The sequence below is a fragment of the Alnus glutinosa genome, chromosome 1, assembly GCF_958979055.1.
Source record: "Alnus glutinosa chromosome 1, dhAlnGlut1.1, whole genome shotgun sequence".
In the NCBI taxonomy this organism is placed as follows: Eukaryota; Viridiplantae; Streptophyta; class Magnoliopsida; order Fagales; family Betulaceae; genus Alnus; species Alnus glutinosa.
The window spans coordinates 37,524,441-37,538,801 of NC_084886.1; the positions used below are offsets into that span (position 1 = coordinate 37,524,441).

Genomic DNA, 14,361 nt, shown 5'->3' on the forward strand with positions numbered 1-14,361 from the left:
ACTCAAATGTAATTTTAATTTTCACCTTTTTTTCATTCTTTTTATTTTTTTTTTATTTTTTTTTTCATTTTTAACATTTTTCATTTATTTACCTCTTTTACCAATCAAAGAAAAGAGCTTGTGTTATTAAATTTTGAATCATTGGTTCGATTTGCTTGGAATTGTTCAGTCTCTTCGTAAAAATTTATGGGATTTTGGTTATTCTTTTTTCAGTTTCTAAGTTTGCATGTAGGTGAAAAGAAAATTGTTGAATTACAAATTGAGTGGTAGTGTATTTCTCCTTCTACTTTCATCTTTTGCTCAACTTTTAATTTTGTCATATCAGGCAATAGTATTAATTGGTTAATCATACTGGTTGGTAAAGCTGCATGATTTCAAGCTCAAAATTGTCTTCATTTTGGTTTGAAATAATAATAAATATGTGTTGAAGTTATCGTAGCCAGAAGCAGGGATTCCCTCTCCCTTTCTTTTATTTTCTTCATGGACGGCAGCTGAGACGGAGAAGAATGGACGAAGCAAGAGACGAAGAACAAGTCTTCTTTCTCAAGTTTCAAGCCGAAGAAATGATTTCTTCTTTGCCCAAGAGAGCCTCCTCTTTTCTCTTTCTCAGAAACTCTTCCTCAACAGGGGCGTCGTTTGCCGGGGGAGGGAGGTTCTTTGCCTCCCTCCTCCCAGTCTTTGCATCCTCTCTTAGCCTTTTAGGTCTAGAGACTAGGTTTTTTCAGTGGAGGCTAGAGTCTCCCAGCCACTAGGGCTGTGGAGTTTTGAGTCCCCTCGGACTTGTTTTGGTGGTGGTTTTAGTCCTCTTGGACTATGGAGGTTTGTATAGTTTTCTTAGTTTTTTAGTTTATCTTTGGTTGTGACAGGAAAACACTCCAGAGAGGCTACGGAGGGGGTGAGTTTGCCGATCGTGTCAGTGGCGGAATGACTTGGCCATATTTCAATTTTTATAAATCTTTGAGGCCAAATCTGTGCTGTTTCGCCTCCCTTTCGTCGACACGCGCCCGCCAGCCTTGCTCGTCGCCGTCCTCGGGTTCAGTCGTTGCCTCCTTTGGCCGGAAAGCTCATCGGTGATCGGCGCGCCAGGGTTTTATTCACATCTTGGGCCGCGCGTGATGGTCACATTCTGTACATTTTTGCCCTGTCTGGTGGTGCCCGAGGGTTTCTGGTAATTTGCCTTTTGTCTTTCTCATAGAACAATCAACTTATGTTGAATTGGAAAAGGAGCTTTGGTGTCTTAGAATTTCGAGGTCTAATTGTCACAATTAGGAACCCCATTAACCACCATTTGCACAAAGGTTGCAACACTAATACCACATGGCTTATATTTGGATTTTTTCAGTAGCAGCACAATTATATTATGTTTGGTATTACCTAAAAATTAGAACACGCCAACACTCCTAATATTTTCAAGTATCATTTTATAGTACTTAAAATCAGAACACACCAACACTCCTAATACCACATGTAAATTGTAAAGTGGAATTTCAAATGGTTGAGCAAGAAATATTGCTGCCGTACCATTTAAGGATAACATGTTGATACAGAAAGTGCAATCAAGATCAACCCTATAACAGAAGTCTACATTTGGGACCTCAGCATTTAGTTCTATCTCAGAGAAATTGAAATCAAGGTATAAAAACTTCTCCCAAAAAACGGAGGGCCATCAATTGTTTTATAAAATCCTCCAGATAAATCAGATATTCTGATCCTCTCCCTCCAACTAAAACCCACCAAAATTCTTTGGCTATATAATGTCCAATTGTCCATCTAATCCACCAGAAGATATACACGACAAGGTTATAACAGACAAAATGAATGGCAACAATCGCAGAGCTGATTAATGCAAAAGAACTACATCCAAAAAGAGAGCAAATATCTTTGTTGTGGTCAGAGGATGCTCACGGACTTCAGTAAGTGTTTTGGTAATATGGAAATTATTGAAGTGCTCATTCTCAACCAATACTGGTTGAAACACATGGCCATCTCTCTGGTACAGGATACAGAGTGCACAGAGCTTCAGATCTGTACTTTCAACCCTCCATTTTCTTCAATGCAGAATACCTTCTTTCCCGGTTAGATCTTCAACATTTACTCTAGCCTCTATACCCATGTTTAATAGACCACTAACCATAGCGGGAATATCTGATTTCAAAGATTCAGCTAATGCCTGGTAGATAGAACACAACAGGGACAGAAATGCTTAACTTAAGCTTAGGTTCTAGAAGTTTAAATCTTTAAATTATTAAAAGGAGTACCTTTCTATTCTCCTTTTCTTGGTGCTTGATAACCTCCAAAGGCCACTCGTTCACCAGCTTTTGGGTTTCAACCATGATGCCTGACTTCTTAGCATCAGATAAACTCTGCCGCACATTAACACCAATGGCTTTAACAAATAGAACAAACAATAAAGTAACATACGAAAAGATCATGTGCCAATTCCCAATATCTTTCCCATTCATACAAGCAACTACTATTATGTTACTGATGTAGCTATATTGGGTAGTAATGTGGATAATTTGGCATAACCAACACTGGCAATGGCACGTTAGTTATTTAAGAAATTAAAAAATCAACATTAAGATGCATTCTATATGATGCCGAGCCCTTAATTACTAAGTTCAATCAATAGAACCTGCACCCCACAGAAAAAAACTGGTAGGATATAATACACAAATATAGTTTTTTTCTTCTTTCTCTTTTTAATATTTAATATTTATCTTTTTACTTTTATCTTCTTTTTCTTGAGGGGGGGGGGGGGGGGGGGGGGACAAATTGTCTGACAATATCATCCAAGCCCAAAAAATAGTAGCCACCTGATTTAAGACTTGAATGATGTCAGCAGCATCACCAGGCTTACGTTCTAATAGAAAACCCTGCAAGGACATAACACAAGTTTAGTCTTACATCATTGTGGGACTGAAATTCTACAATAGCCCAACCCTACCCAAGCCTTAACTGGACCTGTTTAACACAAGCTCAAATTTCTAAGCTAAAAAGAATGAAAACCAAAAGAAAACATATACACAAGCCAATTTTGTTTTATAACATATGACAACGATGACCCACAGACAGTCTATAGAGGCCTTGCTATGAGAAGTTGCATTATTTTGAATGCAAAAACAAAACTTGGTAACCACATTAAATTTTAGATATCAAAATAAATTTTCACACAACCAGGGCATACAAATTGATGATATGAGATTTGTTACCTTAGCACATGAAAACCCACTCGCAAGAGTGTGCTGCTTCATTGACTCAGATCTCAACTTCTCAATTTTCCATAGTGTCGCAGTGTCTCCTACAAATGAAAAACTTGAAATGCATTATGGAAGATAAAGTGGTTCGACAAATGACAAAATATTCTTCATAACCAAAGGATAGCATAATTATGAAAACATTGACATGAGTTAACTTTTTTGTAAAAACAATGCCTAGAAATATAAAGAATACTTTTTTCTTTTCTTTTTTGTGGGGGGGCGGGGTGTGGAGGAGGAGAATGAGTCAGTACTCCTATGACAAGACTTTGAAAAAAAAAAAAAAAGGTGCTGATATTTTGCTTCTAAGAAATCCTTCAACTGCACCCTAACTGGATGAGGGAGAACTGATTTAGACATATATCATCACAACCCCCATGCACCAGGAATTCATTCAAGGTTACTGGACGATTGGCCTGATTGAAGTAGGCAAAACCAAGGGTTTTCATGTCTCAAATTAAAATACATATACCCTAATTAATGTGCATATACACCTCATGGTAACTGATGTTTAATAACCAAATACTTTTTGTCCATTAATATCTAAAAACAATAACTCTGTTATCTATGTTAACTAAAACTAATCAATCAACACATCTTTCATCCCAAAATGAGTGTCTCAGTTGCACATTGCATGATTTAACAAGTGTTTTCTTGTTTCTTCAAATATGTGAAGATGAAGATGTAAATGTCTGACTTTTAGAAAGTGGACGCTCATTTTGGGTAATCTGAAAAAAGGAAAACAAGACCCATTTTTGGGACGGAGGAAGACCATTTCAAGAGAAATTCAGTGTAAAAGTTCCAAAACAGGATGCAAGCCAAGCACACATTGAGTATACAAATATATGATTTCAAGTACAACAGAAGACAGCATATTTTGTGGAACTTCATGGCTGACTTCAAGTCCTATGTAAAATCCCTCCTACCAACCACTACCACCATCCACATTCAGATACTAAAGACAGATAAATCATAAACAGAAATGTTGTACATGAAAAGGAGAACATGGAATTTGCAGAGACCTATTTTTGCAGCAAATTCCATCCATACATCAAATGTGGTTTGTCGCAGTTTTACTCCAGCCTTGACAAACTTTTTCGAGTACTTGGACATCAACTGCCAATTATCCGTATTGTAACAAATGCTGCAATTAGTCAAACCAAATAGAAGATCAAAATCATTTTAAGAACAGAGCCAAAGCAATATTGGTAAAAGAAAAAGAAAAAGAGGAAAAAGAAAAAGAAAAAAGGGAAGTCCACATTACCCCCTTAAATTACCACTCAATTGACAATCCCCCCCCCCCCCCCCGTGGTCAAACAAGCAAAAAAAATTGTTTTTAGTTTTTCTTCTCTTTTTTCTTTTTTTTTCGAATTTATAGGGGTATTTTTGTCTTTTTGCTGGCCTTGGATGGACATTGGCAATTTTTTGGTAGTTTGGGGGAGTTTTCCCAATTGAAGTTTGGGAAAACATCGTCAATTGGGTGGTAGCTTGAAGGGAATATGTGGACTTTCCCCAAAGAGAATTAAAAGAAACGAAAACCTTTCAATAAATCAGTAAGTATCATTTTTCTTTACAACTAGATAGCTCCAAGAACCACATGGGCATTTTGGAGCATTATTTGCAATGGAATCGTTTTTGGGGCACTGGTTAGAGCTCTCTACTGTTTTATGCTCTTCTGTTCTCGGCGGCGCGTGTAGGCGCGTCAGCTGATTTTTCATTCTAGACTCTCATGTTGCTTTAGGAGTTTGAGCCTTATGGGTTGTTAAGAGTTATCATGGGGTTTTTGAGTTGGTATTGTGGAGTCCAAAGTTTTTTAGCTCTCGGTTGTAGAAGGGGCTTCAGGCTTACATCTTGTTGAAAGAAGTTGTGGGGTAGTTCGAGCGATGTACTTGGGTAAGGTGAATGTGGTCTGGTTGTTGGCAATGGTGGAGAAGTTGGTTAAGGGTGAAGTAACGACCGAGGGATGGAAACAAGGTATTCTCAGCTTAGCGATGTGCGAACAAGTCTGGCCGGTATTTGGCGGTGACAAAATATGGCAGTGGTGGTTGGCGCGGATTCATTGTTATCCCGAAGGCTCGCAAGGGACAAGGCTTGAGAAGTTGTGCTTTTGAGCTTAGGAAGGCGGCGGGTTTTGTAGACATGCCTTACGGCGCGAGCGATGCTCCGCTTCCTCATCGGCCCTTTGGTGGGTCACTGTCGTATGGTGTGGGTGGTGCTTCACTAGCGTCCATGGGAAAGTCGTGTGGCTTGGGTGGAAGTGCATTGGCGCAGGCAGCGTCCTTGTCGGCGAAGAAGGTGAATGGGTTTAGGTCCTTCGTGGCAGCTCTAAAAAGACGGTTGGCAAGTCTCCAGTCGACAAGGAGCTTTCCTAGATTTGGTGCTCCTTCTCGTTGAAGGGACAACACGTAACGTCTCACTGCTTGGTTGGGGATAGTCTGCTCGAGTAAGGGTGTACAAGTGAGTCAGTTATTAACTGCTAATAACCGCAAGGGCAATTGCAGTTTTAAGGGTAAACAAAAGCAATTAATAACCACTAACCACCTACCCTCATATTATTATATATATTATATATAATTAAAAATAATAATATGTAATTTTAGTGTTGCTATAGATTTTTCTTTTTTCTTTTTTTTGTTATATTATCTGTCACTATTAGATTCATTGATGCTACACTGGATTGAGTCTCATCTCAGAAATTACATGGATCACATTTGCTTCTTGTAGAATTCTAATTGTTTCCTTTTCAATTTGCTTATTTTGGAACTCTTGGTCAAACATTTTTCAGGTTTGGAAAAATAAACATCAAACCAATTTTCATGTGTTTTTCATTAACTGTTAGTTTTTCTCCTTTTTTTGGGTTACTAGCATATTAGTTTTGCTACATGGTTAGTTAATCGATACAGAGAAATGAGGGCCAAATTTATTATTCTCCAAGCTAGGCCATGTTTATTATTGTTCCTACTTAAGTCCATGGATTCTAATGTTTGAAAACACCTAAACTGTCCCAGAATAGTCTAAAATATGCCCTAAAAAGAGGCCAAAAGAAGGTCCAAAATACTAAAAGATTCCCAAAAGACCTGTTACTTCACATGCGGTTAGTGGTTGCTTTTTAGCCTTCAATAACCGCATAACCACCGATTAGCGGTTAACAGCGACCGACCCTAGCAGGGTTAAAAGTGATAACTGCCTAAAGCGATTGCGAGTACGATTGTGGTTAAGAGGAAATAAGTGCAATTGCTTGTACACCCATATGCTCAATAAAAGACAATGTTCCTTTCGGTGATAGTTTTGAATTGCGGGCTTTTAGAAATACGTTGGTACGTCTCAAATGGGAAGTCAACCGTTGCTTTGAGTTGGTCGAGTTGAGCTTGGCTTAGGACCTAGGCAAGATCCAGAGAATTCAGTTGTGCCCAATACTATACCACGCCCACCTGTCTTTTTAGCCTTTCCAAGAACCCCTCAGTCGAGCCCATTATTAAACCCAGCCCACTAGTTTTTAACCTCTCCAAAAACCCCTCAGCCAATCCCAAACCCAGCCCACTTGTTTTTAGCTTTTCCAAAAACCCCTCTACTGCCTGTTGCTCTAGCCCGAATTCTATGGGTCTGCCTCCAGTCTGGAAGCTTGACCCAATTTTGAAAGACAAGGGAGTTTTAGGTCTTGACCCTTGGGCCAAACTATCCTTTAAACCCAAAAATAAATAAATAAAATCGGGTAAGTGGAGCCAACTTTCAAGCTTGGGCATGAAGAAGGGCTCGAGTTTCCCACAACCCGGTGGTTCTTCAGCGGTTGCCCAGGTGAGGTCGATTTGGAGTTTTGCAAACGGTTGCCGCCATGCGTGGAGGGAAGCTCAGCAAGGCCAGGTAATGACGATAATGCTTCTTCCAGTAAGAACATCGCTGATGGTCCTTTTCCCCATGACCCAATCCCCATCGAGAAAATGTGATAGCGTAGGTGAACTCGCTAGTTCCCAGAACTCACTAGCGGTTCTATCTCATCCTTGTGTTCTAGACCCAGCCAAGAAGGAGGTGGCAGCGGGATCTGGTTCTGGAGTTGTGGGTATGGCGCGAGGAGAGTAGTTGGGTAGCGCTTCTTCGTTGCCAGAAGCCCATTCCCCCATGGTTGAGCCTCCAATGAAACCAAAATAGACCCAGTTGCTGTTGTTGGCACTCCCCTTGCAAATTGTGTTGATCCTCCTGTCGAGGAGATTGTATCTAGAGTTTTCCTCGATGCCGGCGAGGATACAATGGTTGTATCATTCGATGATCTTGATGTTCCTTGCTCTTCCTTGGGTATTCTGTGTGAGGTTAGTCCTACTAGTGATAAGAAGGAAGGTCGTCCTCAGCCTGCTTTGTTTGGGGGTGGAGCTAGGTAGTATTGGAAGAAAAAGACAGTTTGTGCTAGACTCAGACTATTGACAGGATGTGGATCTTTTCAGCAGGGAGGAAGCCTCGTGTACTCCCCTAAACTCCTACTCCCTTGCTGTGGTGCAGAAATCTGGTCATCTCATGTTGGAGTATTCAAATTAGATTTTGCAAAGAGCGAAAGAGATCCATCATGTTGTGGGGATTTCATGTATGGGCTTTGAGGAGTAGTTTATGGCAATCGTGATAGTTGTTGAAGCGGCTCGTCTTCAAAAGTGTCGGTTTCCAATTCTAAACTTGGCAGCAAAGGCAATAGGGAATTTAAAAGGTCGGAATGCTCTATTATTAATCATGATTCTAAATTTGAGACTTCTAGCCGTGGAATTGGAAATGAGAGGGGTTTTTCAGATTATAATGAAGCATAAAATTTAATCTTGGAATGCAAAATGGTTGAAGGAGGGGGATAATTGCCTAAGGGTGAGAAGCACAGTTTCTAGGTGTCCTGGAGAAGGCTTCCTAGACTTTGCTCGAATCATTTCCCGATTCTCCTTGATTGTGGTGACTTTCATAGGGGAGTTCAAATTTGAGAACATGTTGCTGAAGTTTTGAGGGATTTGTGAATAGGGTGAAACAGTGGTGGGGCTCTTATCACTTCCAAGGCTCTCTAAGCTCTATTTTGGCCAACAAGCTCAAGGCTTTGAAAGTTGATTTAAGGAGATGGAATGAGGAGGTATTTGGTGATGTAGAGAGAAAGAAAAAGATCCTTGGGGAAGAAGAGCTATCTATTTTTGATATCGTTGAAGAAGAGAGGGCATTAGGCGACGAGGAGAGAAAGAAGAAGGCATAAGTATTAAGCGAGTAAGAGAGATCCACTCTCATGGAGAAGGTGAGTTGGAGGCATAAATCTCGGGCTTAGTGGTTATGGGACAGTAACAACTGCACAAAGTTTTTTCACACAGTGGCCAACTCCAATAGGAGAAAGAACTCTATTCTCCTTGTTGATTGATGGCACACTTTTTACCAATCGGGTGGAGATCCGCAAGCACATTGTCCAGTTTAATAAAAAGCTGCATATCAAGCAATTAAAAAGGCGGCCTTTGTTGAATGGCTTTCCTTTGATTCTAATGGTGAGGTTGAGGCTATTTGGTTGGAGAGAAAATTTGAGGAAAGGGAGGTGCTGGAGGCAGTGAGAGCTATAAATGGTGACAAGGCACCAAGCCCTAACAGTTAATCTATGGCGTTCTTCCAAGCTTATTGGGATGTCTTAAAAGAAAACATTATGAAGGTCTTTCATAACTTTCATGCTAGAAGTTCAAAAAGAGCCTTAATGCAACATTCATTGCCTTCATTTCGAAGGTTCCAGGGTTGTCGATCCCAAAAGACTTTCATCCGATTAGTCTTATGAGCAGCATTTACTAATAATTGCTAAGATTTTAGCAAACAAGCTAAAGATGGTGTCGGAGAAGATTATTTCTAAATCGCAAAATGCTTTCATCCAAGGAAGCCAGATTCTAGATCATGTTATCTTAGATCATGTTCTTATTTCCAATGAATGCCTTGATAGTAGAATAAGATTTGGGGAGTCAAGTGTAGTCTGGAAGCTGGACTTAGAAAAAGCTTATAATCATTTTTTTTTTATATAAGAAACCAATCTTATAAAAAAAATTATAATCATGTTAATTGGGATTTTCTGTTGTACATGCTGAGGAGGTGTGGTTTTTGGAAAAAATGGTGCTCTTGGATAGCTTATTGTATATCCTCGGTGCATTTCTCAGTTTTGGTGAACATCACTCCCACGGGTTTTTTTAGTAGCTCATGTAGCTTGAGACATTGGGACCCCATATGGTGCTTGTTCTTATGTTTTGAAGCTATCCCGAGCTTGCAGGTCAATTTGGCTAAGTCGGAATTTGTTCTTGTGGGCAATGTTGCTGATGCAGATGGGTTGGCTGGTATTATGGGTTGTAGGGCTTCCTCTTTGCCTTTGAAGTATCTTGGTCTTTCGTTGGGGGCCTCCTATAGGGCCAAGTCAATTTGGAACGGTGTTATTAAAAAGATAGAGCGTCAGTTGACTACTTGAAAAATTATGTATTTGTCCTAGAGTGGTAGGGTAACCCTAATTAAGAGTACACTTTCCAATTTACCAACGTACTTCATCTCCCTCTTTCCTCTCCCTATGGATTAAATCGTATTGAGAAGCTTCAATGTGATTTCTTACGAGGTGGGCTAGGGGAAGACTTCAAATATCACCCGGTAAGCTGGTCCAAGGTTTGTTCTCCGATTTCTGAGGGAGGATTGGAGGTCCAAAACTTATTGATGTTCAATTGTACTCTATTAGAAAAAGGGCTATGGCACTATGTGCATGAGAGAGAGGCTTGGTGGAGAGTTGTTGTGGACTCTAAATTTGGCAATTCGTATAGTGGGCGGTGTTCTAATGAGCCTCTTGGGACATATGGGGTGGGGTTATGGAAGAATATTTTGAGGGGTTGGGAAAGTTTTCAAGTCGTACAAGATTTGAGGTGGGAGATGACTCCAAGCTTAGATTCTGCCACGATCTATGGTATGGAGATATGGCCCTTACAAAAGCCTTTTTAGATTTATATGGCATTGCTTGTGCGAAGGATGCTTCTGTGGCAACTCACTTGGAGCTTTTGGGTGACTCCAATCAGTTGAATGTAAGCTTCACTAAAGCGGCTCCTGATTGGGAGGTGGACATCTTGGTTTTGTTCTTCAAGGTGTTGCATTTAGTTAGAGGGAGACATGAAGGTGAAGACAAGCTTTGGTGGGACCCCTCCAAAAGATGTTTCTTCGATGTTAAATCTTTTTACAGTGTCATGGTTCATAATGATGACTTTCATTCCCTTGGAAGAGTATTTGGTCAGCGGCCTTTTTTACTTGGCCAGTGGCCCTAAGAAAGATCCTTACCATGGACAATCTGAGAAAGCGGGGTGTCATTGTGGCAATATGTGTTGTATGCGTCAAAAGAAATGGGAGTCTGTGGACCATCATCTTCTCGATTGTGAAGTTCCTTGTGCCTTATTGGATGTTTTCTTCAGTCAATTTGGGTTGTCTTGGATTATGCTTAGACAAGTAGTTGACTTAAATGCGTGTTGATGGACTACCGAAAGCACTTAGAGTATTGTTGTATAGAGGATGGTGCCTTCATGCCTTTTGTGATATTTACATAGGGAAATGAACAGCAAAAATTTCTATACTCTGTATCTTTGGACAACTGCTTTGGTTTTTCTTCTGGTGATTAGTTATCCTTGTTCTTTTTTCTCCTTCTAGCTAGGTATTTTCTCATTATAATTCTTGTATACCTGAAGGCGCATTACACTTTTAACGATATCTCGATTACTTATTAAAAAAAAAAAAAAAGATTGAGATATTATATTTTATAGCACATGGTGGCATAAGCTCAATTTAAAGATCGAAGATTCAGACCCAATAGGTCTAATTAATCAAACAATGATCCAACCTATTTAAGGCTATGTTTGTTTCGGGGTAAAACGTTTTTCAGAAAATGTTTTCCCCATTTTCCAGTGTTTGGTGTTGACAAAAAATATTGGCCACCAAAAATTATTTCCAAGTCAACAGCAAATTTACCACTGTAGGGAGGAAAATGGCTTACACCACTATAGACGTAAGCCATTTTCCGAAGCTTGTCTCCCCCTCCCTCCCTCTCCCCAGACTGCAACACCACCCACCCTCGTAGAGGAACCCATTTTCCCACAGAAAATATTTTAAGTCGAAAGAAACGCAACCTACGTATAATCATAAAAGTATATACACATGCTTGTAACCCCACACAGATCTAAATCAAAACCTAGATTTTTTTTTTTTTTTTTTGATAAGTATTAAATTTTATTAAAAAAAGAAAAAGAAAAAGAAAAAGCAGCATAAGGCGCTATTACGTATACAGGAACAATCAAAACTGCCTACAAGAAGAAACCCAAATAGACCCAAATAAACCCTCAACCCTAAGAATAGTAGCCTGCCAAACTAGAAAAGAAATAAACTTTAATTCTAAATGTGGCAGAGAACTTTCTTATGAGGTCCAGTCCATTCCAACTAGAGTTCAAAATTGACAGAAATTGAATTCAGAATTGACAGATTTTTTTTAGGAAATGGGGTATTTGGAGTTTTCTGGTGAGTGAAGCAAAAGCATGAACCAGTCATATGTTATAACTAAAATACCTGAAAACAATATCTGCTGTACCAGCTTGCAATGGTAAGCCATTCCTCTTCACAAGTTTCATTATTTCCACCATGAGTTTAGCGTCATTGTGAGTTTTAGCATATAACTACAGTTGAATTACAACGAACATTTATTATATGCCAAACTGTGAATACAAGAGGATCCCAAATAACCTTATAAAAGAGTCAAAGGTCGTTAATACCAGTAAATGGTGGGCAGATCCAATACTAGGAGTCAAGCCGTACACATTATGCTTCCACAAGGCCTTCTTCCCTGCACATGTTTAAGCTGAATAATATTTGATAAAATTGCATAGCACGCACTGCATGACACTTCAGAATATAATTTGAAGAAGTATTGCAGGTGCAAAGTTCCAAAAGCACAATGCAAGAGCAGCAATTGAGCTGCATGGATTCCTCAGAATCTAGGTGTAAAGAATCAACTAGTAAGGCAAACTAGCTAGAGTATCAAAGAGCAATTAGCAGAACGGATGTTGACATATAGAAAAAAGTCAAAGTCATGCATAGAATACAAATTCTTTACAGCATACCAAAGTCAAGGGCCCCTACATGAACGCACGCCTTAGTAATTTCTCGGCATAGATTGCAATTAAAATTGGCATGAATACGAAGATTTGACAGTCTCTGCAACCAAAAGCATAGACTATCAACAATTTAAAATCTACATATCAAACGCAAATTACAAAAAAGTCTGATAATATGGAGAATTTGGAGAGAAAGGAATTGACGCCCTTTTTAGGATTGCAAGTCCAGTGTGCTCTATTTGAAATCCTCTTTTTTGTGTTCTCTCTTAGATTGGGCTGTAGCTTATGTTTCTAATCTCTAATCTTCAAAAAGTTTAGATCTTGTTAGCTTTTTAGATTTCATAAGCCTTTAGCATGGTTATGTCTCTTGTATGCTTTTCATGTACGAAGACTTTGCCCTTTTCTTTTAATAAATTATTATTCATTAAAAAAAGGTCCGAAAATTAAGGTGCAAAAACTTACAAATCTTCGGAGGTTCTGCAAGATGTCGAACAGAAGTTTAATGTCATCGTGGCTTTTGCAATTTTCAATCATCGACCACAACCAAGCATTTGGGGGCATTGATCTTTTGACAACCACAGATTCAAGCATTTTGTCATACAGCTCCTTCACAGACACTGCACTCAACAATTTAAAGCAGATATCATCAAACTAGCTTCAAGAACAATCCAAAAACAATCTACCAGATAAGTCAATTACCAGTGGGACTGCTTTCGGTGGTACTAGCTTCCGAAGAAAAACATGCCCTCGAAATTACCGGATACATTGGGCGCTGTGCCATATTCAAATGACTGCTTTGAATCGTCCCTGTTTATTGTTTCAACATATTGATGTTACAAAAATCATTCATCCACATATAAACTCTGGTTGCTGAGAAATTGTAGAGGTGAAAATCTTAACACATTACTCAAGAACGAACAAGTATAATAGCTTCATCAAATACACCTTCCGATTTCAGAAACCCCCAAAAATTAACCCTCAAATATCCTCTTCCCCTATATTCTTTGCTTTTTTTTTACTTCCTCAGTTTCCTCGGCAACCAATCATAATATTAAGCAACAAAGCATGAAGATTTAAAATCTCAGTACAGTTAGGTTAGCCTTTTCTTCCTTCTCAACAAACCAAAAGCGTGATAGAACCTAAGATTCAAACTCATTTCCATACTTATTTTTCCTAAATATTTATCGGCAACCAAACAATATATATATATAGGATTAAATGTTGAGATTACCTGAGCACCAGGGTGTGAGGGAAGAGAAGCTGCGGTGACTCGGACATTGAAGAGGAGCAGAAGGAGCTTCGACTGTTGGAATGTCGGGAACGAGAAATCGGTCCGAGTAGAGAAGAATCGGAGATTTAAAAGCCCTGGAGAGTCGGCGAGCGTTCGATACCACTTGCATGGCTTCGAGGGACCGAGTTTGAGCCGAGTTGAGGCCTTGTTGGGTTTAGAGAGCGAGAGAGCTGAGCCCGGGTAGTGGCACACAGCGATCAGGGTTTAGTGGGGGAAGAACGAGGGATTTGTGTTGGTGGACCGGCGGTTCACGGTTGTTCCTGTGACCTGCCTCATGCTATTTCAACGAGAAGTGTTTGGTTTTATTTTTTTATAAATCTCCTATTTATTTTTGTATAAAAGATGTGTAAATTCAAAATTCACAAATTTAAGGGTGAATATTTTAAAAAAACAAGTTATAAAAAATATGCAAGAAAATAACACTAAACATATCTCACTATTTGAATATTTGAATTGAACTAAGATTTGAAAAATATGGTAAGTACTAGTACTATCATTCAATTTTAAATCGACTATTAAAATTTAAAAAATTTACGCGATATAAATATCTTAGAAATTCTATAGGGTTTTGATTCACATTTTTCCACTTTTTATATTCGTTCTTTTATTTTTAAATATATATTTTTTTGGACAAAACAAATCATGAATGCAGTCAATGGCTAGTATATGAAATTTATATGCATACTCTAAATTTTAATGCCAAAGATATTAC

The 14,361-nt window shown here is 39.0% G+C and overlaps 1 protein-coding gene across 1 annotated transcript; it reads right to left on the minus strand.

Moving 5' to 3' along the window:
- Positions 1-1,559: 1,559 nt before the first annotated feature.
- On the minus strand, positions 1,560-13,908 carry LOC133880026 (uncharacterized). Its single transcript, XM_062318886.1, has 11 exons — positions 13,590-13,908; positions 13,058-13,165; positions 12,821-12,975; positions 12,365-12,458; positions 12,017-12,087; positions 11,814-11,920; positions 4,280-4,401; positions 3,213-3,301; positions 2,817-2,876; positions 2,259-2,363; positions 1,560-2,170 (listed from the first exon to the last, which is right to left on the minus strand). The coding sequence occupies exons 1-11, from the start codon at positions 13,756-13,758 to the stop codon at positions 2,051-2,053; spliced, it is 1,200 nt and encodes a 399-aa protein (XP_062174870.1). The 5' UTR covers positions 13,759-13,908; the 3' UTR covers positions 1,560-2,050.
- Positions 13,909-14,361: the final 453 nt, after the last annotated feature.